General features: G+C 34.8%; 1 protein-coding gene across 2 annotated transcripts; it reads right to left on the bottom strand.

Moving 5' to 3' along the window:
• Positions 1-18,540: 18,540 nt before the first annotated feature.
• LOC139899445 (boron transporter 1-like) lies at positions 18,541-24,429 on the bottom strand. Of its 2 annotated transcripts, none has more exons than XM_071882266.1 (11): positions 24,181-24,429; positions 23,256-23,338; positions 22,953-23,145; positions 22,497-22,635; positions 22,249-22,414; positions 21,920-22,086; positions 21,667-21,840; positions 21,480-21,575; positions 20,368-20,825; positions 19,949-20,216; positions 18,541-19,019 (listed from the first exon to the last, which is right to left on the bottom strand). In XM_071882266.1, the coding sequence occupies exons 1-11, from the start codon at positions 24,282-24,284 to the stop codon at positions 18,738-18,740; spliced, it is 2,130 nt and encodes a 709-aa protein (XP_071738367.1). In that variant the 5' UTR covers positions 24,285-24,429; the 3' UTR covers positions 18,541-18,737. The 2 variants fall into 2 exon arrangements, with proteins under 2 accessions (XP_071738367.1, XP_071738368.1); XM_071882267.1 differs by having other exon boundaries at positions 18,543-19,019; positions 24,192-24,209.
• Between the last annotated feature and the right edge of the window lie 978 nt (positions 24,430-25,407).

The following is a 25,407-nucleotide window of genomic DNA, read 5'->3' as shown; positions in this document are numbered from 1 at the left end:
CCCTCATCTTTGACGGTTCGCTACCGTCTACGGATGAAATATATTTTCGAGAATCAGTGTTTGTTCTAGCACTATGGATGGGGTATACAATGGATGGAATGTTAAGCTTTGATAATTGGGTGCTCGTGAATATTAACTTTTAGAATGTATTACTATTATTTCAACTTTGCAAACCTTGTGGTTCGACTTACTTACTTTTACTCACTTACTTACTTAAACCTATGATTTCACCAACGTTTTTTCTGTTGACAGATTTCTATGTTTTTCTCAGGTCTTACACGATATGTGAAACATGCTTCCGCTCATTATTTGATACTTGCATTGGATGTCGAGTATACGTGCATTTCATGGAGCGTCTTTTGACTTTACTTTAAACCGTGTCGCCTAGATTTCATTCGTATTATAACGTTGTAACTTAACTATTGGTTGAACAATTCTTGTAAACTTTGAAACAATCTTTATTTTGAAATGAAGGCGACATATTTTGGTCAAAAGTTATCTAAAAGACTTATAATCAGGTAATGGGACCCACGTAGCCGACGCCGTCACTTGACGATTTGTCGGGGTCGCTACAAGTGGTATCAGAGCCTTGGTTGTAGGGATTTAGAGTTCATTTGTGTCCACCCCGAGTCATAGGGTACATAGGTGAATCTAGACTACAACCGGCATATAGACTGAAGTAGGAATTATTTGACTAATTGTGCATTTATACTCGAACTCTTCTATCATATCTAACTCGTATTCGATCTTGATCTTACGTTGATAAATTTTGTTGATGCGCCACCTTGACTTTATGAAGTAATGTTAAATGCACATGAGAATCAGGGTAATATAATTTCCGGGATTATATTACGGTGATTCACATGGACGTTCCGACATTATGACATAGAGAATTTAAGGCGAGTCAAGGAAAATTTTCTCTCTATCCTTATTCCATGCCACGGTTAGTATTGTTGAAAATACTAACCAACGATATTCTTGTCTCATGAAGGAACAATGGCTCACCAAGGTCAACACAATACTCCTCTCGAAACTCTAGAACAAGCTCTTCAACGAATGATAACCACCGCCGTGGGTACGGCCGTGGCCGATCACTTTTCTAACAACAACAATCATGGAGCCGGTAATTCAATCGAAGGTTGCTCCTACAAGAACTTCATGAAGTACAATCCTCCCACTTTCGATGGAACCGGGGGACCAGTTACTCTCACCCGATGGTTTGAACAAATGGAGACCGTTTTTAACACAAGCGATTGTCGAGACCAAGATAAGGTCAAGTTTTCCACCCTCACTTTCACCGGTATTGCTCTCTCATGGTGGAACATGTATGTACAATTAGTGGGAAGCGATGAAGCCCACACACTCTCTTGGACCGAATTAAGAGAAAGAATGATCACCGAATACTTCCCGCGCGACGAGACTCGAAGGCTCGAACAGGGTCTAAGGAATTTAAAAACGGTCGGAAATGACCTCGAAGCTTATAATCAACGGTTTACCGAACTAGTCTCGATGTGTCCAAATCTCATGACTCCCGAATCCCTAAGAGTCGAACTTTACATGGATGGCCTCCCTAAGAGCATTCAACACAAGGTAATGACATCTCAACCCACTAACCTACAAGAGGCTTTAACAATGGCCCGCCAAGCCTTAGAAACGGTGAATGAAATGGAAGCACCGGCACCAATGGTCGAGAACCACCCGAGTAACAACAAAAGAACATGGGAAGCCTCTCAATCAAGCAACCACAACAATAACAACAACCCCGCCAAGAAGCCTTTTACCTCCAACGACAAGAAAGGCTATGCCGGAAAACTACCTTTTTGTAACGAATGCCACAAGCATCACTTTGAAGGATGTGGCAGGTTTCGCCACCGGCGCCAAGGACCCGTCGCTCGAAAGATGCCCAACGCACACAGAACAGGTGCTTGCTTCGAATGTGGCCAACTGGGTCATTTTAGGAATGTGTGCCCAAATAAGAAAATCAACCCCAACGCACGCCGTTGAACCTTCAACATCGACACCTAGGATGCCCGGAACGACGATGGACTAGTAACGGGTACGTTTCTTCACAACAAACCGTATACTTCATACTTATTCGATTCCATTACCGCTAGGCGTTTTATAACCAAGTCTTTGACTCGTGCTCTTTGCACTCCACTTTTTCCCTAGACACTACTTAGGCAATTTAAGTGACCAACGGAATATATTGTGTGCCTATAAATTTTATCAGAGGATATACGTTAAGAATTATGACTTGACACCTATAGAACTAAGGAGCTCAAAACCTATTCGTTAAGGAGAAATTTTTTTTTTCTTTCTTTCCTACAATTATGTATGGATTTTTGTGAACTAAATAATTTTCGGTTGGAAACCGATACCCACTTCCTCGTATCCATGACCTCATGATTATTTGCGTGAAACTCGTGTGTATTCCAAATCGACCTCCGTTCCGGTTATCACCAATTGGGGGTTAAGGGAGACGATGTCTCCTAAGCCATCTTCCGAACTCACAACGTTAGTTGTAAATCTCTCTTGGTACCATTCAATTTATCCAAGGCACTCTCGTATCCACAAACCTCTCGAACCCTGTATGCAAATTCATATAGACTAATTCGTTATCGTATTTATAGATGATATCTTGACCTATCCAAGTAAAGAAGGAAAACGAACAACATCACCATCTCCCGCTCGAACTTTTGAGAAAAGAGCAACTCTATACCAAAGTCTCTGAGTGAGAATTTCTGTTGAACGAAGTCCAATTTTCTAGACCATGATGTTTATGGTCAGGTCGTTACAATCAATCTCGAAATCAAGCCACATGTAATCAGGAAACTCTCCCAACTCAGACTTGTATTCGTAAAAATCTTAGATCTCACCGGTTGTTACCGAAGATTCATTTCTGACTTTTCTCGTGTTACACAACTTTAAACCTCTTCATGTCTGAGCCTTGAACGTGATTCTTCACACCAACCTTCCTAGCTAAATTCGTATAGCACTAGATGGAACTCAAACATGGAAATATTTCTACTTGAACGCCGAAAGGCATACTCTCTCGACTCAAAATCAACGTAACTAAAATTCGTTATTTTGCGCGAAGAATTCGAATACTAAATTGTGGATCCGATCAACTTTCTCGTCATCACGTACCACACTACATACCTATGTTATTTCACCGTTACCGTCTGATATTACTGGAATTTAAGATAACACACAATCCAATGATACTTCACTCTTCTTTGACTTAACGCCCTTGCGTTGCTGATAATCGTCCAACCATTATTCAACCCCGAACTATACAATTACGTGTACTATCTCGTTTCTCTTTCAGACTTCATTTTTTTTTTTTTTGACAACTAGAGGCACGTTATGGCAACCTCGAGATGTAAGCTCATCCTATTCTAAGTCCTCGTTTCACTCCTATCTTTATCGCTCGCACTTCCGTTTAAGGGAACTCCTTGTAACATTTCTCCATGGATAGAGAAATTTCTCATATTACCTTAGTATTCGCCACGAGGGTGAATAGTCCTAACGAACATTTTTTTTTCTTTCTCGAACCCTAACTGACTTGTTCAAACATATCTTAAGAGGTCCTATTCTAACACGGTGTACCATTGCCAATTACCTCGGATCAAAATACTCGTATCGCTTCTAGTTTTGCAAGAAACCTTGGAAACCCACTTGGACATACGTACCGCGTATCTCCCACAACCGACGAACCGAGCAAACGTACGATTCAATCTTGGAAAGACATGTTACAGACTGGTATTGTCACCTTTAGTAGTTCCTTTTACGACGACAGCTATCACTCGTATATTAACGCAGCACTTCCGAAACCCTATATGACCGCTAATGTCATACCCCTGTTCATTTAACCAAAGCATGCGGCAAGCAAATCGCCGAATCTGAACTCCATCAAGAAACAACAATTGAGATCGTTCAAGTCCGAGGAGGGCTAGAGACAACCCATGGTCGCCAGAAGAGTTATACCAAACTTAGATGAAAACCTCACAAATCCCAGTGTGTAATCGCGTAATATTGAGAAACCGCACCTTGGAAAGGTGAAATCCATTTTAGGAAATCGAGAAAGGCTATATCTGCAATATTGAACCTTTTGAAACCTTGGGGCGTATTGGAACCGCTTCCTACCGTTTAGAACTTCCGATGCAATTAAGTTTCCGTTTACCCTACTTTTGATGTAACAAACTTAGAAACGTGTCCTGCGGAACAGGAACGTGCAATCCTGCTAGATACATCAACTATTGATGACAAACTTCTCTTCATAGGGGAAAACCGGTTGAAACTGGGGATCGTAAAACCAAACCTTAATACAACGTAAAACCCTGACTATCCAAATTCATGAGAACACTCAAGGACGTACTTTCACTTATTCATAGCATTGACAACGTAAAGTCTCGAGTAGGAGATATCGACTACTACTTTCAACTAAATTTCGGGACGAAATTTCTTTTGAGGTGTGGATAATGTAACATCCCGCATTTTTCCGTTAAATTATTTTAACGCCCGTCTTTTTCTTTTTAAATAATACCCTTCGTATCTAAATTCGTATCCTTTGTTATGTAACATTTTAAATATTTTCGTTATCGGATTTTAATATCTCCCGTACTCCCGTGTAACTTAAAATAATTCGTTCGGTTATTTTCCGCACCCGATTCAAAGTTGAGGGACCAAACTTGCCAAAGTATCAAACTTTTGACTAGGTCAAAGAGTCAACCTCCTTCATCCCTTTCATTCATCCTCCCTTTTCCATTTTTGATACTTTCAAACTCTCTCATTTCTCAAACAAAAAAATCATCATCCAAATCTCACCAAGGAAGTAAACATCAAAACAAACTACATATTCTTGATCCTCTCATCATCCTCTTCGATTTGATGCTAACTACTTCGATTTTGGGTAACATTTCTAAAACACTAGATTTCTTTAAATTCGTGTTCTTGACTTATAAAGTTGTTAATTAGTGTCTATGGCTCATTGTGATGTCGTGTATGTAATTTGTATGCCAGATTCGTTATTTTTGGTGTAACTAGTTCAATATGAAAATTTCTTGCTAAATCCTTGATTTTGGATGATCAAATGTTGTTAGATTGTTAAAGTGCATGTTTTAAAAGTGTTACTAGTATCTTTAGCTTCGTTTTGATGTATAGGTTGATTAAGGAAACATCAAACTCATGACTATTGATTTTTGTGAATTTTCGTTAGAGTTTGATAGAATTTAAATGAACTTTTGATGATTTGAATGCCATGAAATGTTGTTAGTAAGTATTTAGTTGTATTACATGTTTCATTACCTTCAAAACGGCATATCATATGTATAAATTGGATTCCCGAAACTTAAATTGCAATTGATGAACTTGAAACCTTGATTTGGAACGTTTAACGAACTTTCGACGAGGCTTTTGTTGTATTAAATGATGATTTTGATTTATGATATGTGGTTAGTTGTATTCCTTGTCGAAATAGCTTTCCGATGATATAAAATACATGTTCTAATTGTTTGCGGATCATAAATTGTGATTGTTTGAAGTTTGGGTCGTGCACTTGAGAAATTCAGCAAACAGGGCCTGGAAGGCAATTGGGACGCCGTCCTGATATTTGGGACGCCGTCCCACTCTTCATATTGGGACGCCGTCTTGATATTTGGGACGCCGTCCCACTCTTCATATCAGGACACCGTCCTGATTTTTGGGACACCGTCCTGATACACTAAAATGGGCTGTTTGCTTTGATCTTTTGACGTAAAATGTTTACTATGCTACGGACCTCCGATTAACATGAAACTTGGCTAACATGCTCATATATGATTATATAACTTAGAAAAATTGTCGGATACCCAACCCGACCCCGTTGACTTTTCTGTTGACTTTGACCCGACCAAGTTTGACTTTTTGTCAAACTTAACCAAATACTTATGCAACCTTTCTAACATGATTATTTACTTGTATCTTGCATGAAACTTGACTATTTGATTCACATGTTAATATAATCGAGTCGTAACGAGCCATAGGACTAATTGAACATCTTTGACCGTTTGTGTTTACCGTTATTGATATAACCTATATGTTTAGGTCAAGACTAGCCTTGTCTTTGCACGCGTTTACTTGTTGAAGTACTTTTATAACTCTCGCACTCAAGGTGAGATCATAGTCCCACTTTTACTCTTTTAAACTTACTTTTGGGATGAGAAAACATAAACGATTCTTTTGAACTAAGTGAACACAAGAACGGGAAAACAAACATTCTACATACGAGTTTAGAACGAAAATCCTCAATCCGATTATCATTAGTTACATCAGATAGTGTAAGCGAGAACTTATGTTATATGGCCATATGGGTTGACAACCCTCATCTTTGACGGTTCGCTACCGTCTACGGATGAAATATATTTTCGAGAATCAGTGTTTGTTCTAGCACTATGGATGGGGTATACAATGGATGGAATGTTAAGCTTTGATAATTGGGTGCTCGTGAATATTAACTTTTAGAATGTATTACTATTATTTCAACTTTGCAAACCTTGTGGTTCGACTTACTTACTTTTACTCACTTACTTACTTAAACCTTTGATTTCACCAACGTTTTTTTTGTTGACAGATTTCTATGTTTTTCTCAGGTATTACACGATATGTGAAACATGCTTCCGCTCATTATTTGATACTTGCATTGGATGTCGAGTATACGTGCATTTCATGGAGCGTCTTTTGACTTTACTTTAAACCGTGTCGCCTAGATTTCATTCGTATTATAACGTTGTAACTTAACTATTGGTTGAACAATTCTTGTAAACTTTGAAACAATCTTTATTTTGAAATGAAGGCGACATATTTTGGTCAAAAGTTATCTAAAAGACAAATAATCAGGTAATGGGACCCACGTAGCCGACGCCGTCACTTGACGATTTGTCGGGGTCGCTACACCAGTACACCTATCACCAACCATGGAACCCAGACGACGACATGAACTGGAACCCCTATCCACATTGATATAGTTCCTGTTGGTAATTTTTATGATTTTTTATCTTTTTATTATTTCTATTTATTTATGTTTAAACACATTATATTTTGATACTTTTATTGTAATGTTTAATATTTTTATTATGTTGTACTAATATTTCATATTTGATTTGAAAGTGGGATTTTAAGTCCCATTTCAAATTACCATGCATGTTATTATTTGTATGTATGTATATTGTCAATTGTACACAACAGGGTAAAACAGCGCATTTTCAAAGACTGGCATTAAGTTCAGCAAAAGCTACTAATTTTGACGACAAAACGAAAAACAAATGTGATGTAACAACAAGAAGGAATGAACAAATGATGTGCACCATTTATCATTCAGCAAACAAACGCCAATATGTTTGGAAACTTTGGTAAAATTTAATCATTTTTCTACGCTAATCGCCCTCAATAATTTAAATTGTTACTGATTTCTTGCAAATGAGGACATTGCAAGATCTTAAGTGTGAGAAGGGGTTAAATTCTTTCGGATTTTTAAAATTTTTAACTTATACACTTGGTTACCATTAAAAATATTAGTAAAGCAGTAGCTGTATTAGAATCTAGTGCTCTCTGATAATAAAGAACAGTCCTAGTCTTATATACTGACTACCCAATTCTAGTAAAAATTTTCAAAATTTTCAATTAAATGAATTCAAAATCATGTTTATACATATTTATGAACGATAAAACTAGGTGTTAACACCGAAATTATTGTTACCTCAGAAAGGACATAAATTGAGAAACAACCCAAAATGTTAGAATTCATTTAAAATGGAATAGAGGACAATAAAAAGGCAAAGAAAGAAAAATAAAAGCCAAGTGTGGGAAAATTTACCAAGTTATTTTGAACATATGTCACATATTTTTGCACAAATAATTGAAAATACATTTGTTTTGGACGATTTTAATCAGTTTTACCTAATTTACTGTAATATATTTGAAAGAAAGATGGATCTACACGATAAATCAATTCCATCATTAAAAGGAAGTAAAGTCTTCCGAAAAAGACACGCGCTTCTTGATTTAGGTCATGAAGTTGTCGTCCAGACCAGCTGTAGGTTGACGAAAAATCTAGAAAAGTCATCACTAAAATCAGCAGGAAATCCACGGACCTCAGCATCAAACAGGGTCGCCAAGTGGTCAGACTTATCCTAACCATGAGAGGATCTATCTCGTAAAATGGGGAGGGCACCGTGCAAATTAGCTTGATAAGACTATTGAATCAGATCCCCAGAAAGGATAATCTCCTTAAAAGATCAAAAAATCAGCTTTTAAGACTGATATTACTCAATCCTTGAGATTGACTTTTAAAGATTGAGAATTACAAACTCATGGAATTCGATGATATCTAAACTCGAGCTTGAACGAGAAAATATTGTGATCAAAGTTAAAACCGATTTGTTTTCTGAAAACCTATTTTCAATGCGTTCATTACCATTGAACGTAAAATCCTAGGAATTCACCTGAAATTCATTAGATCGCCTGAACCAAATCGGGTGTCAACCGTAAGAACGGTGGTTGCATAGCATGGTCAAAGACAGGACCTTGTGCCAGACCGAAAAATTATAAAGGTGCGCTTTACTATTATTCCTACCAAGGATAGTAATTGCATCCGACATGTTTTAGACCATGAACATCTGCATGTCACGGGACATTGCCTTAACAGTTGCTTGTTCAACGCTTTCCTTTACAACCGGACGGTAGTTTATAGAAAGGTAATATACGGAGCAAGTATACTGGACATGTTGCTTTCCCAATACAAGGTTAGCAAGTGGGTGACACAAAATCATAAGTTTTGAGCTAAAATTTTCAAATCTGAAACCCACCAAACCCACAAAAACATTTTGCAAACACCGGTGAAGGGTTATTCTGGAAAACTTATCTAGGGTAAAAGCTAGATTTAATTTTCAAAAGATCAATTGTTTTCATAAAGATCCAATTTCCTAAAAGGATCTAAATTTTCATAGTCATGTGAGACTGTAAACCACATCGCTACTACCATTGTTTATACTGCCAAATCAAAATCACTGATGTACAAAGTGTGAAGAATAAAGAAGTGATTCTAGTATGTTTTTATTTCAACACTATATTGCTTGAGGACAAGCAATGCTCAAGTGTGGGAATATTTGATAATGCTAAAAACGAACATATATTTCATAGCATTATCCCTCAAGAAAGACAAGCTTTTAGTTGCAACTGTTCTATTTACAAGTGATATTCGTTTAAATAATAAAAGGTGAAGACAAAAGACAGATTCGGCTAATTGAAGACGCAAATGACCAAAAAAGCTCAAAAGTACAAAGTACAATCAAAGTGGTTCAAATTATTGATGAGAAACGTCTCAAAATTACAAGAGTACAAGACGCAAAATGCAAAATACAAGATATTAAATTGTACGTAAGGACGTTTGAAAATCCAGAACCGGGACCAAAGTCAACTCTCAACGCTCGACGCAACGGACTAAAAATTACGAGTCAACTATGCACAAGAATATAATATTTATAAAATTATATATATTATATTATATAATAAAAAATAACATCGACAAGCAAGAAAACAAAGTAATCTGAGCTGTCCCAGATGGCCATGCGATCGTATGGCCTGGAAGCACGATTCTCATGCGATCGCATGAGCCCAGAATGCTGGCCACATCTATAAATTGCAATGATTTCGGCCAAAGTTTTATATATATCGTTTTATTTTCTTTTATCCTATGTATCAAATATCACTCCAAATATTAATCTCAATTTGTAATTTTAATTTTAAGTTAGTGATAATAATAAGGTTAGGTTAGTCGAATGTCTTAAGGTTTTGCAAGTTGAAACTCTGTCCGTGTACCACTACGCTATTAATATCCACTGTAAGTTATGTTTAATTTTGTTAAATTAATGTCTCGTAGCTAAGTTATTATTATGCTTATTTAAGACGAAGTAATCATGATATTGGGTTAAAATATTAAGACGGGGTAATTGGGCTTTGTACCATAATTGGGGTTTGGACCAAAGAACGACACTTGTGGAAATTAGACTATGGGCTATTAATGGGCTTTATATTTATTTAATTAAATGATAGTTTGTTAATTTAATATAAAGATTTACAATTGGACATACCTATAAATAACCATATACACTCGATCGGACACGATGAGCGGGATATTTATAAGTACTAATAATCGTTCATTTAACCGAACACGGGATTGGATTAATAGTTAATAGGCTTATTAAAACAGGGGTGGATTATGTACAAGGACACTTGGCGTAATTGTTAACAAAGTATTAAAACCTTGGGTTACACGCAGTCGATATCCTGGTGTAATTATTAAACAAAGTATTAAGACCTTGTTACAGTTTAAGTCCCCAATTAGTTAGAATATTTGACTTCGGATATAAGGATAATTTGACGAGGACACTCGCACTTTATATTTATGACTGATGGACTGTTATGGACAAAAACCAGACGGACATATTAAATAATCCAGGACATAGGACAATTAACCCATGGGAATAAACTAAAATCAACACGTCAAACATCATGATTACGGAAGTTTAAATAAGCATAATTCCTTTATTTTCATATTTAATTGCACTTTTAATTATCGTACTTTTTAATTATTGTAATTTTATTTCATCGCACTTTTATTTATCGGAATTTCATTATCGTTATTTACTTTACGTTTTAAATTAAGTCTTTTATATAATTAATATTTTACATTAGGTTTTAACTGCGACTTAAGTTTTAAAATCGACAAACCGGTCATTAAACGGTAAAAACCCCCTTTTATAATAATAATATTACTTATATATATATATTTGTATTTTTTACAATTATAAGTTAAAACTAATATATCGTTAAACTAGTTTAAGTCTCCCTGTGGAACGAACCGGACTTACTAAAAACTACACTACTGTACGATTAGGTACACTGCCTATAGGTGTTGTAGCAAGGTTTAGTTATATCCACTCTATAAATAAATAAATAAATAACTTGTGTAAAATTGTATCGTATTTAATAGTATTTTCCTTATAAAAATATAACTATTTCCTAGTACGCCTCGCACACATCAGTGGTGGTAATGGTACTGTTGATGTTGTTGATGGTGGTACTGGTTATGTTGCTGGTGATGCTGCTGGTGTTTGTAACCTTTGCACCATATTCTCCAAAGCCACTACCCGAGCGCGAAGCTCGTTGACTTCTTCTATTACACCGGTGTGATTGTCATTTCTGACGAGCGGATAAATAAGATCTAGAATTTGGTGTAGTATATAATCGTGACGAGATACTCTGGTAATGAGAGTGAAAATGGTGTTTCGGACAGGTTCGCCGGTAAGTGCTTCAGGTTCTTCGCCAAGAGGGCAATGTGGTGGATGGAAAGGAGGCTACGATTAAGGAGGCTACGAACCCATCCCCAATTCATCCAGAATAGATGATGACTGATTGGTTGATCCATTCCAGTCAAACTGCTTTCAGAGCTTGAGTGGGATTCCATTTCGGAATCCGAGGAACTTGAACTGATGACGAATTCCATTTCGTACGATTTGATAAAGGATTTTTCGATACGAAATGATTTTTCGGCTATCGGGTTGTATTCTAACTACATAGAATATCTATATATATAGATCAAAAGATTTCATAGATTACGGAGGTATTTACGGAATATGTCAGGCTAAGTTTACGGTAATAGATACGATAAGATATAATTTAGCAGATACGCTAAGATATGAATTTTGTCTATACACTATTCATGCAATCAATGCAGCAAGACGTGTCTAGACTAAGAATTATAAGCAGGTAATTTCCTAAGGATGATAAGTAGGTAATTTTCGACACAAATGATAAGCAAAACTTTTGACATGCAGACACGGTCGAAGTCCAGACTCACTAATGCATCCTAACGACTTATCAGTTAGACACACTAATGCAGACCTGTTCGCTAAGACCACCGCTCTGATACCAACTAAAACGATCCGTCCATATTACTATAAACGCAGTACGTTATTCATTGGTCCCATAGCGAGGTATTTGACCTCTATATGATACGTTTTAGAAAAATATTGCATTCATTTCATAAATAAACACACACCATTATTATACATAATGCATGTTTTTAAACAAGTGGACGATTATTTAAGAAATAATCCCCATGATACATCGGTTTCTAAATACTACACACGTGACATAACAATCGAATATAATACATGACAAATGTTTTATTGAATGCAACACTTCATTTAAACAAAAGCATGAGACTCCATGCACAGCTTGCTCAGATAATGCAACAGCGAAAGACTTTCTTAAGGACCTGAGAATAAACATGCTTAAACAGTCAACACAAAGGGAGATATATAGGTTTAGCATCGATATAAATATAGACCACAAGATTTTCATAGTTATAAATATATGTACACTTGCAAATGTATAAAAGTATTCTATAAGTTGTTGAGCGCTTCGGTAACCATACTTAACCATTAATGTGGCATATTCCCTTTATTATGAAATCTCCCTACACTGTACCAAGTGTAGTAAAACGAAGTACTATGCAACCGTTTACGATACTAGAGCGACTAGCCCGGTTGGGGTTGTCAAACCCGATAGATCTATCAATAGGATTGGCACTTACATGTTCTTACAACATGTAAATATTAGTTACCAAGCTATTAGGGAATATATGCAAGGTGGTACAACTCAACGTAGAATATATTTTAAGTACTTGTGTCCATGGCGTAAAACATAAAATGGATGTATTCTCATCTCAAAATATTTTAGAGTTTAAAAATGGGATTATATACTCACGGTAGTAAAAGTATATTAATAATAAGTTTTTAACTTATTAAAAATATGGCCGTCGTCCTTGGATTCACGAACCTATAATAATAATAACGATTCAGATAATAATACATGTGAACAAAATTAATATAGCAAGTTCATATCATATATTCAATCACATGTGATTGTTTAAGTTTATATTTTCAATCACATATGATTATTTATATTTTCAATCACATGTGATTATTTAAGTTTATATTTTCAATCACATGTGATTATTTAAGTTTTCAAGTTTAGTAGTCCAAAATAGTTCGAAAAGTCCAACAGTCCAACAGTCCAATAATCGGTATATATATATATATATATATATATATATATATATATATATATATATATAATCTTAGAATTACCCCACGGCGTATTGTGTACGTATTGTCTTGCATCAATCCAGAGACGTATTGTATACGTATTGTCTTAGAATTAACTAAGACGTATTGTGTACGTATTGTCTTAGGATTTATCAAAACGTATTGTGCACGTATTGTCATGGAACGTACCAAGATTATTATATATATACAATCTCGAAATTAATCAAGATTATAATATTTTGTTATAATAATGATAACATGTCCAAATATATATAGGATATAGGAAAAGTTAACAAGGATATGGTTAATATAGTTTTTATAATATAAATTTCGTCCATACCACGTTAATTTTAGCAGATTTTGTTTTGCTCGCCAAATATTCATTACAACTCCGTTTAAAGTGAATCAAATTGATATGGATTCCTTAAGAAGTCAATTTTACAAAACCAATTCGAAAAGTTCATCCCAAGTAGTAATTTTTAAAGTTTTACCCTCTTTTTGTGTCGGTGGACAGATTTGGAAAAATTCCGGCATCCACCCAATATATGATCTTTGATAAAATACCTCCACTTTGTATAAAATCATGAAAAAAATACTGAAAATCTTATTTACATATATTAACATATTTCCAAAGTCTTAGCCTCGAACTCAAAGTCTAAGATAGGTTTTTAATTCCCAACCCAAAACAGCCCGCTTTTTACTGAATGGAGATTAAAGGATATATGTTAAGTTTCAAGGTGTTCTTCATATGTACAAGTTATAAGTTCTTATATTAACTTAATATAATATCATAATACATATAAATAAGTGTTACTAGAGTTAAGTTAGAAAGATTAGATTAGTTTTTCAAACAAGTTTAGAATCAACTAAACTATGTTCTAGTTTATAAACTCTTATATAGAGAGCTATAAACATATGAATTGAACAAGAGTTGAAGTAGAGTTTTTAACTCAAGTTTAGAATGTAAAGTTGCTGGAAAGAAGTAGTAGAACAAAACTTGAGAGAGTTCTTGCAAGTGTGTGTGAAAATTGGAAGTAAAATTTGGAAAATGAATGTGTAAAAATGAGTTAGAAATGGTGCTTATTTATAGGCTTGAAAATTTGGCTTTTAGTGAAAATATCTAAGATAAGTTAAAATGTATTAAGTCATGGATGACATATTAAATTGATTAGGTCATGGATGACATATTACACAAATAATTGCAGATTTCTATTGGTATATACCAATAGTAAATACTTCTAGAAGCTGTGTATAATACGGGTAAAAATACCGTATGAATGCGAGTAGAATTCTTGAGAAAATTGAACAGAAATATGAGTATAGCTATCTTTTATATGTATTGGTATATTATAAAGTGTATTCAATACTTGTAAGGATGTATTTATACTCGTAATACATTATATGTAAATACATTTTAACATAAGTTAATTACGTCGTTTAAATAGTAACATATATATTGTTCAAAAACTCTTTAAATTAGTAGTATGAAAATATATATACAATACTTTGTTAATATACTTAATGAGATATTTAATTATCATATTTTCAAGTTAAATATATATAAATCCATATATATATATATATATATATATATATATATATATATATACAATAATTAAACAATTAAACAATTAAATCAAGTTATGACGTTCGTGAATCGTCGGAATAAAAGGGTGAACAAAAGCTTGTGTAAAACTCTTTCCGGAGGTTCAAAATTTATTAAAAATTCATTGCTTATCAAGTCGGAATTATATAAAGATTAAGTTTAAATTTGGTCGGAAATTTCCGGGTCGTCACATAAGAGCAACTTTGTTGTCTTCCTCAATACGAAGACGGACCACAAGGTCTTCAACGGTCATTTCCTTTCGCTTATGTTTCAAATAATTTTTGAAATCAACTCAGCTTGGTGGCAGTTTCTCAATCATAGCTGCAACTTGGAAACTCTCACTGATTACCATTTTTTCAGCATGTATGTCATGAATTATGACCTGTAATTCTTGGATTTGACTCATAACAGTCTTTGAGTCAACCATCTTAAAGTCCAAGAATTTAGCTACTACCCATTTCTTGGTACCAGCATCTTCAGTCTTGTACTTTCGTTCTAAAGACTCCCATAATTCTTTGGCAGTCTCTATTGTTCAGTACACGTTATAGAGAGAATTCTCCAAACTATTCAAGACATAGTTCCGGCATAGGTAATCCAAATGTTTCCAAGCCTCAACCGCGCTCACAGTTTGAACATCCCCAGCAACAAGTTGGGGAGCGGTTTCAGTTAAGACCCTCGTAAGGTTCAACGTTGTCAGATAAAAGAGCATCTTTTGCTGCCAACGTTTAAAGTCCACACCAGTGAACTTTTCAGGTTTCTCAGCATGAGAAACTGCCGCATTCGGTAGTGGTGCAACTGTCGCAACAGTAGCATTAACAGTGGAGGAGCTTGGGATCGATATTGTCGCACCAGTATTCGTAGCAGCAACGGTAGTGGAATCCGGGCTCGACTGAGTATTCATTCTGAAAAGGAGTTCGGATTAGTAACAAGGTTGATTTTACAAATAATTAATAGCAACACTAATGAAGTACATATATAAATTTCATGTACATTTAAATTCGAATACACATGCAATAGTAAATATGATCTACAATTTTACATAAGTATAACATAATATTATCATGGTTATACAAAACAGTGATTAATTTAACAAGCACTATTAATACATATGTATTAAATAATTGCACATGCACATGGTCAATTAAGTAACTGTATATATTAAATCTAGATTATGTTCATGATTTGAATCACATACAATATAAACAATAAATATACTAAATCAGTTTATATTCAGGTCAGCAACTTATATAGACGGTCAATATAAGTGGGTCAGATCATGAACAAAATAGCATAACAGTTTCGGTTATATGAGCAGTTTTAATGACATCAAATAACTCATGTTTAGAGTATAACTCAAATAAATGGGTCAGTCTTTAATTGCAGACTAACAACCGCAACAGTTCGATACAGATGCATATATAGATATACGTATATATTAATAAACCTAGTTCATAATATTCACTACCATAGTAAAATACTACTAATATGCAGTTCGAACAGTAAAAATAGACGCATAGCATATATCAATCTGATAGCAGGAACCATTTCAGTTTCGTTTATTTTTGGAGAACGGCAGAGCCTGTTTGAGTCTATAGGAAAAATTAAGCAAACGAAACAGATAGTAGTCGGTGCAACAGACTGAATAAAATAACATACAATACAAACAATGATATTATGCGTAAGTATAGAGTAAAACGATTAAACCGTAAGTAGAACCGGGCTTGTGTCTAACACAATTCCCTTAAACAGATTCGTCGTCTGTTCCCAGGGTACACCGGTTCGAAGCAGCGTACTGCCGGACTTATAACACTTGCCTGAAGGAGTCGGATACGTGAAACTGAGATGAAACGGATTCGTGTACTGTGTAGTTGCAGGTTTTTGTTGTGTGTTTTGTTTCTGCAGTTTGAGCCACTATTTATATACAGAAAAGTTGCAAGTGAGTGGGTAATCATTCCAGCTTAATGATATATTCCACTCAATCATTTCAACAACTCCAACAAGTGAGTGGGTCACTAATAGCTCATCACCAACCTACCTGTACAATCATGATCCAACAACTCCAACAAGTAGGGCTGTAAATGAGCCGAGCTACTCGTGAGCTACTCGAGCTCTGCTCGTTAAAAACTCGATTCGAGCCTAGCCTAAACGAGCTCGAGCTCGAGTTCGAGCCCAACTTAGGGCTCGTCTAATAAATGAGCTCGAGCTCGAGCCTAAAATGCCGAGCTCGTTTAAGCTCGCGAGCCTAAACGAGCTTTTACATATATTTATATTTATATTTATATTTATATATATAATTAATTAATTATAAATATAAATAATTTGTTACTAATTAATTTTAATTTTATTTATAAATAATATCACAATATTTGAAACTTTTGTTTACCCGATGCATCCATCTTGAGACCCCAAACCCAATAAAGATAACACCCAATTTCTTTTCCCAACATGACCGATGGAGCTCTCATCTTTTCAACTTCTCAATTTTTATTTACCCCTTCTTCGGTCTCCCTTTTCATCTTTAATGGTAAAATCTGTTTATTCTATTCACTCGTTCCTTCCTCAGTCTCAAAAATCCGAATTTCAAATTACAAATTACATCAAGAAATTACTTAATCCTTAATAATCTTTCAACCACTTCATGTATATGCATGATGTTCATAGCTTTGCTTTTAGAGTTATATATTTATAAGTTGTTATATCTATTATATTATAGTTATTGTTATTGTTATTATATCATCCTTATTCTGCACAATGACATACGCAAGCATCCAATTTGGGTGAGTTTGTCATGGAAAGTATATAATCATCTCCAGTATAAAACATCATCTTGCAGTTCGAGACGATATACATATGCAGTCTTTAGCATTATTGATGACGTAATAGTAATAGTAATAGTAATAGTCATATGTATATGTATTTATATATGTTAATGTATATTGTAAACTTTAAATTCTTACAGATTATAATTATAATATAATGGATATGCCTTCAAAGAATGTAAAAAATCTTGTGTTTGAATTTTTATGAATGCAATCCAGGTGATTCATGTTTCTGGCCAATTGAACTTGAAATCTAGACTCCATACCCTTAACGAGCTTACTCAAGTAATTTAGCGAGCTCAATATTTATGTAATGAGTCGAGCTTCGAGCTAAAATGCGTTTTTTAAAAATAAACGAGCTTAAAACGAGCCTAGCTCGAGCTTTTAACATATTTCACGAGTCGAGCTGAAAAATTAAAGCTCGAATCGAGCCGAGCTCAAGCTTTATGAAAATCAAACGAGCCGAGCTCGAACACTACCAAGCTCGGGCTCGGCTCGTTTACACCCCTACCAACAAGTGAGTGGGTCTCCATGGACTCCACAACTGTATGAACCAAAAATAAATCGTACTTGGAAAAAACCGGCCTCACACGAGCCCAGATTTTCGGAGCTGCATTTGTGCGGGCACACCCATTGGATTACAGGAAATCCCAAGTTTTTGCACCCCCCTGCGCGAGAGTAGGTGCTAGAGTAAAATATGGCATAAGGTCTTGACATACGTTTGGAGATAAGAACTTATATACCTCTCATAAGTTTATCTCCACTCCTATGTGGGACAAGATGCATTACACTACCGTTTTAGACACACTTTAGCTCGTTTTAAAGTCCTCGGACTACAAAATCCACTAAATAGTTACTCATATGTATTACAATATCATATATTAATATGTGTCCAAATTTTGGTAAAACCCATTTGTTTTATCCAAAATTTCCAACAAGAACATTTATAATAACACGAATTAATGAAAATCTAAGTTTTGTTTAGTCGAAACAAAGTAGAGATTTATTCTAAACTGTCTGAAAACAAGTTAATATACATTACTACCATAATAATTACAAGAAACCAACACAGGTTATCCTGTTACAACAATAACAGACTGATTGAAAATCAAATAACGCACACTAGCGATACAAACACGTGAATTAAGGAATATATAAAGTTGTTCAATTTCGGGGACTTTTTCCCAAAGAAGATGGTGCAATTGGACTAAAGGGTTCTCTTGTTGCAGACCGAGGACTATGCATTGCTCTTAGTTCATTAACTCTAGGACTGTACATCGCTAGCCGTGGGCTTTGATGATTCTTTCCGTCTCTTGTTGGTGTTGCGCTGCAACTCGTTATTTTTGAACTACACGTTCGCCTAATCTCACCTCTGCTTCTTGTTACCACCTCATCTAGTATTTCTCCAGCATCTACAACTGCAGATCTAGCCCCAAATTCTCCCTCCTAATTCACCAAACAATCAAACATATGATTAGAAAAAAATAAAAAGATATAAACTTTTTATTAAAGATTTAAGACCATTGGCCTAGAGACAGGCAGTATCGAGGTGACGTTACATATATGTTTGTGTATTCATGTCAAAGTTGAAAAGGACACGAGACGGAGACGAGTCGGTCAGGACCTTGAAAGGTTGAGCCGAGACAGACATGTTGACTAACGTTGACTTTTAAATAGAAATGTATTGTATGTAAATATTTTAAACTAATTATTTTAAAAATAAATGATTTACAAATTAGATGATGTCATGTTAAAGTTTAAATACTTTCTATAGTTGTAAGTTTGTGTTTAGCCCAACTATTTTTTAAATGGGCTTGGGATTTTCATTTACAAACGATCAACACCACACAAAAAGTCAACTTTTGACCAACATTGACCGACATTGACCTGAATTTTTCCGTCTTTGACATGACTTTTTATCATTGACCAACTAATTAGATATATGTTTTTAGGGACGAGCTAGTCACCAAACCGCCGTTTGCAACCATGATTCCAGTGGCGGAACTTGAACCCGGACACAGGTGGGGCGAATGTAAAACTTTAATAAAAGTTTCAATGCCAGGAGGGTAAATACTAAAAAAAACCTTATTTTTTAGTAAAAAAAAAATTTAGTGTAAATTTTTTTTTTTTCAAATCCGGAGGGGGCGGGCACCCCTCCGGATATAACTAAGTTCCGCCCCTGATCTTACCTCCCCGATACCCCACATATGTGGGATTGAGTTTTGTTGTTGTTGTTGTTTATCAATTACCCGGATAACATGAACAATAACTATCAAAGAGATTGTGGTTGATGATTCATGTCTCATATGGTACAAGTGTATATGTGTGTGTGTGTGTGTGTGTGTGTGAATACTTGTGTTAAATAAGTGGTTTACCTGAGGATAGTTAAAAGGTATAGCAGGAGCTTCCTCGTATGATGCAGCATCCAAATCCTGAAGATGAACGCCTTTAAAAAACTTAGGCAATACGTATTGTCGAACAGGAACTAGCAGCATGATCATCAACGGGAACAAAAGTCCAGCTATCGGAATCCACGTCAGCCCAAAACAGATCAGAAGATACGACGTTTGGAATAAAGTAAACGTCGCAATCGTTTTAAACGGCACCGTTTCCACAAACGTCGCGTGGTAGTCCTCTAGAACCCTAAAAATACCAAAAGTGAAAATTTATTAAAAGCGTTATTGGAAGTGGATTTAAATATTAAATACAAAAAATATTAATTAAATAATTAAATATTTTATTAAAAAATTGAAAAAGTAATTTTGGAATTAAAAATTAAAAATTAATAAATTACTTGAATCGTCGGCTCGGTGCAGTGAAGAGAAGTAAAATTCGTTCCCAAAATTGATTTCCCGGTAAACTTTCAATCGCCATGAACGCAAAGTAACCCCAAAGGACTGAAGTCGGAATCAATTTTAAAAACGGCATAGCAGCAACACAACCGCCAACCATTAACGATTGAAGTAAGTTACTCACGCGTTGTTCTTTTACTTCAACTGGCAACAAATCGTCTATCTCTTTTTCAACATCGAATACACTTTCGTCGACCGGTGCATCAATGTTCCCCATGCTTTGGGCTAATTGAAGTGTTGATTCCTTTAATTCTTTTAATCCACGATCGGATGGTGTTTGGTGGTTTAAGGGTGTTTGCATTTGTTGATACGCGTCTTGCATGTTGTCGTATAATTGTCCTAAGCTTGAGTTCATCCGCATACTTTCTCGTGCAGACTCGACTAGTCGATTTCGAAGCAACTGCACATTTGTACAATACTGGTTTACATTTCATGTACTATATCAGTCTTTTTAGTAATAAGTTACGTTCGGAATAACAGGGCGAGTACTCGGTTTCTGCAACCCAGAGTACTAGTATTTGCAACTCGGGGAGTACTCGATCAAACTTGGCCTAAACTCCGGACTACAGTCAAAATTCGGTCAAAGTCAAACTTGGTCAACATCCCAATACACCCCGAGTACTCCCCCAAAACTAGGGATAGCTAGGAAAATCATTCAAGCCTGGTCAACACTCGGGCAAATTGGTCAAAGTCAAACTTGGTCAGCATCCGAGTTGCAGAGTACTCCAAAAAAGTGCCGGCCAAGTACTCCCCGAATAGCGATTTCTGCAGCCTTAGATATAATTTAAGGTATAAGGTTTTTCCCTATTCCGACCCCATACTCTGATGTACGTAGCACACCAGGTAGTATTACTCCCTGATTGTTTCCAACCCTTCCCTAGCCACCGCAAAATATTCGTCGTAGGCGGGATTCAAACCCGAGACCTCTTGCAAAGAACTCAGTGCCTTAACCACTGGACTATCTTGTGACGGCAAGATAGTTAACCTTAGATATTATTTGTAAATTATTAATATACCTACATACAAAAGAGACGCTAAAAAATTTGGATGGTACCTGGTGTTTGAGAGTTGCAAGACTCTTGGTATGCATAGGGGATTGTGGGATGACACCGTTAGATGGCGGGATTCCGAGAAGACCGCATAGTAATGTCTGCCATGAAAACGTAATTGATAAGAATCATGATAAAATGATGAACATAAACGTTAAAAGTATGTGCAAACTAGGCAATTTAAATACACACCAAGAATCCTAAAAGGAGCAAGTCGTAATGAAAAGAAGACGGTTTTCGCAAATTGAACTCTTTTTGTTGAGCAAGTTGAGACGCTACACTATGATCAAAGTAGTACAATACGGCGATCATTGTTGCAGGAACAAAAGCCCCAAATATGAAGAGAATAGGTACATCTAGCATATCCTGCACATAGTCGAGTTTTAAAACAAGTTAAGAAGCTGAACAATAAGCCAAATGAAAAAAGAGATTATAAAATTATTACCTTAATGACGGTCCAATTCTGGTATGCACCAGGAGACCAAGGATTTGGGCTAAAAAGGCGCCGGGGGATACCTTTCGGGACACTTCCGGAAGGTGCGTAGGACACGGCGGTCCAAACAAGAACCATCAGCGGCACACCGTAATCTGCGATAAGGCTTCTAATCCAACCTAAAAAGACCAAAAAGAAAACATTAAATAAGATTAAAGCAGCTTGAAAGCAGGTTGTCGCTTCGAGATTAGTCTGTTCGCAAAGCGAGTCGAAAACTCTGAAAGGGAACCAAAAATAATAAATATAAAAATAAAAAGTAATTTCATCAGTGTATGGCGTACCTGAACCATATCTCCATGATCTAGCTTTTCGGCTTTTCAATCCAGTTATTAAAAGACCAAAAGACAATACAAGTGCGAACATTCCATTTGCAAATCTCCATGAAGATATAAACTCGATTGACTTCAAATTTGCCCGTTCTGGTATGCGAAACTCGTCTACTAGTCCCTGAATCCATGTTTTATTCAGAACCAATCTGATATAAATATATGATATGATATACATAACTTAAAGAATACTATTGGCTTACTCTAATAGCTTGTTGCATAAAGAGCATGGCAATAAGTAGACCAAAAAGTTCACCAGCCACACGTGTAAACCGGTTAATAATCGAACATGCTCCAAGTATAGCTAGCATGAACAGCAAAGCAGCTGTCCACACACATACCCTGTAAATTTAAGTCACAAAATAATCATACAATCAAACAAATGAATATAATTAATAATTAATTATAAAAAATTACATGAGGTATGATTATAATTAATTATACAAAATTACAAAAGTTACAATCAACAAATGGCCATTATAAGTAATAACCATGCCACGTCACCGGTTAACAAGTTATATAATGTCAAATGCAAGGGCAAGCAATTATTAAAGGTTTGATACAAACAATAGCAAGTTTCTTTAAAGTTAGATATGGAGTATAATCAATAATAACTTTAGCGCGAATGACATATAACGAAAGTTTTAAAGTAAACTCACCATCCGCTCCAGGCAAGAAATAGATTGTGACCTAATTCTGGTCTTTGTTTAGCAAAGTTGTACATAAAGGTGTACATTAATACCGTAGGCTCAGCAACACCTAAAATCAACAAAGGTTGACCTCCAATTATTGAATGTATGATCCCACATATTGCAGTTGATGCTAATGTTTGTACAGCTGTCAATGCTCCTTCTACAGATACCAAATCAATCACAAACTTAGTTTTTTTTTTTTATTTTTTTTTTTTATACTTAAAAATATAACAATCAATGGCATTAATTCTATAGTTTCTAGTTTGATACCTGTATTTCGATCCAATTGTTCCCCGAATGATATAACTGGAATTGCTGATGCGAAGAATATATATGTTGTCGGAGCCAAAATTCTATTAAATTCAAATTGATCAAATGATGAACAGTATATAAGACCGTTACAAGAATTTATTTAGACAATATACAGAATACAGAATCAAAATTAAATATAAGCAAAATATTCATGAGGAAGGTGACAAGATTCACAACTTTAGTAAAAGTAATTTTTGCATATCCATAAATAAAAGTTCACCAAAAGGTGTACATAAAATACTTCGCTTCAACTTCACTTCTCATTAAAAAATTTAAAAAATTATGTAACTCAATAGATCCTAATACTAAGCATTTTCACACATCTTTAAGCCAAGTTTTTTTATTTAAATCAGTTAAATATATTGTTTTCTCTTTAGACTTATTGGCCAAAAGGTATTAAAAATTTTAACAAACAGTTATTTTAAAATAATAATTAACCTTCATATACAACCATTTTACTCATACGCGTACGATTACAAAATTCCTACTTATTATCTATATAAAATAAAATAAAATCATATTAATATTATCTTTATTGACTCATTTACATACAAAAATTAAAAATATTAATGACTGGATATTAAGTTTAAAAAAAAAAGTACGTTGTGAAATATTCGTCCATTATTAACATATTCGTTGGAAAAAATTCGTATATGTTAATTAATAATTAATATTAATATTAATTAAAATAATTTGATGATTCATATTCCAGTGAATACCGATATTTACGCGATATTTACACGGTGAAAACATGATTCCCATAGATCCATCTTCATTGTGGATCTACAGCTAGTTATCGGAGGATTCGATGTAAAAAATAGTATTAAACGAATTATTAAGTTAAAAAGAATGCGAAATAAATGTAAATTAGAAAAACGTGTACCGGAAACCTACACGGAATCCACCGGTCCAATCTTGTTTGTAACACTTCAACCGTCCGCTGACGTCATTTTTGATTCCTTGAAATGGAACAAATGTCTCTTCCATTTTCGTCGAAGTTTAAAAGTCTATTGGAGAATGAAACTTTGTAGATTTATGGAATACTCATCATATTAATATAAAATAGAAAAATAAGAAATTAAAGTATAAATTACTTTGACATTTTATGGGCGGAAAGGAATGCAAATCTGAGTTGAGTTGAATAATGTGTTGAGAAACAAGAAGAAATAAGGTTTGATTTATACCAGTGAGAGCAAGTGGTACAGGTGTGGAGATTAAAAGGGAAAAAAATTTAAAAATAAATAAATATAAATTAAAGTGTTTAAATGGAAAGTAATAATGGTTGGTCAAAGAATGGATGAAATTTTAAAGAGAAAAAAAAAAACATTCACTGTCATGTATGAGTATGTATTTTTAGTTTTTTACTACTAGAATTGATTTGAATTGAAGCTGTGAACACGAAGCAAAGAAGATAAAAGATTTGGGGGAGATATACAGACTGACAGACTATAAAGCTAGCTGGCTTCATTTGATATTTTATTATTACAAATATAAATAAATAGTAATAAATAAAGTAAATAAATAATATTAATACGAGTAATATAATATTGTTTGTGTAGCGGACGAGGAAGATGACTTTTTTTACATTTGTAGACCTTCATGGTTAACTGGTTTGCTACTTGAACTTCTAAAGTTTATCATATGACATTTGAGATCCTCAAACAAATCGTTTGTTTTGAGCTAAGTTCAGGCCTTTATGAAAGTAGTATCTCTATCAACGGGTAAATATGTGATTATTTACTTCTTAAACCTTCATACTTTGTTTTCGCTAAGAATATCGAGTATCGTTGATATTGTATTAATTTCAAAAACAAACTTCAAAAGTTCATCATAGATTTAAGGTTTAACTAAAGAGAGATATGACTTATTAGAGTCCAACAAACACTAAACATATAAGCAATTAGCTCCTTAACTATGACTAAGACACTCATGGACTTATATATTAACATTGACATTTATCCTCGACCAATGTATGATTAAGTTTACACCCCACATATAAGACTTTGAATCTCATTATACATGGGGTAATTATTACTTTTTTTTTAAAGGCAAAATGCAATTTATATTAACTGAACAAAGGCTACATCTTACAAGATCACACGCACTGAGT

This window comes from Rutidosis leptorrhynchoides, chromosome 3 (genome assembly GCF_046630445.1).
Source record: "Rutidosis leptorrhynchoides isolate AG116_Rl617_1_P2 chromosome 3, CSIRO_AGI_Rlap_v1, whole genome shotgun sequence".
Classification (NCBI taxonomy): domain Eukaryota; kingdom Viridiplantae; phylum Streptophyta; class Magnoliopsida; order Asterales; family Asteraceae; genus Rutidosis; species Rutidosis leptorrhynchoides.
This window is presented reverse-complemented; position numbering and strand designations above follow the sequence as displayed.

Excerpts from the sequence above, each read along its gene's own strand:
- LOC139899445 (XM_071882266.1), bottom strand. The coding sequence starts at position 24,284 with ATGGAAGAGACATTTGTTCCATTTCAAGGAATCAAAAATGACGTCAGC. Across the intron at positions 22,636-22,952 it reads TTTCTTGCCTGGAGCGGATG|GGTATGTGTGTGGACAGCTG; the intron begins GTGAGTTTACTT and ends TTAAATTTACAG. Across the intron at positions 21,576-21,666 it reads TGCTCCTTTTAGGATTCTTG|ACATTACTATGCGGTCTTCT; the intron begins GTGTGTATTTAA and ends TTTTCATGGCAG.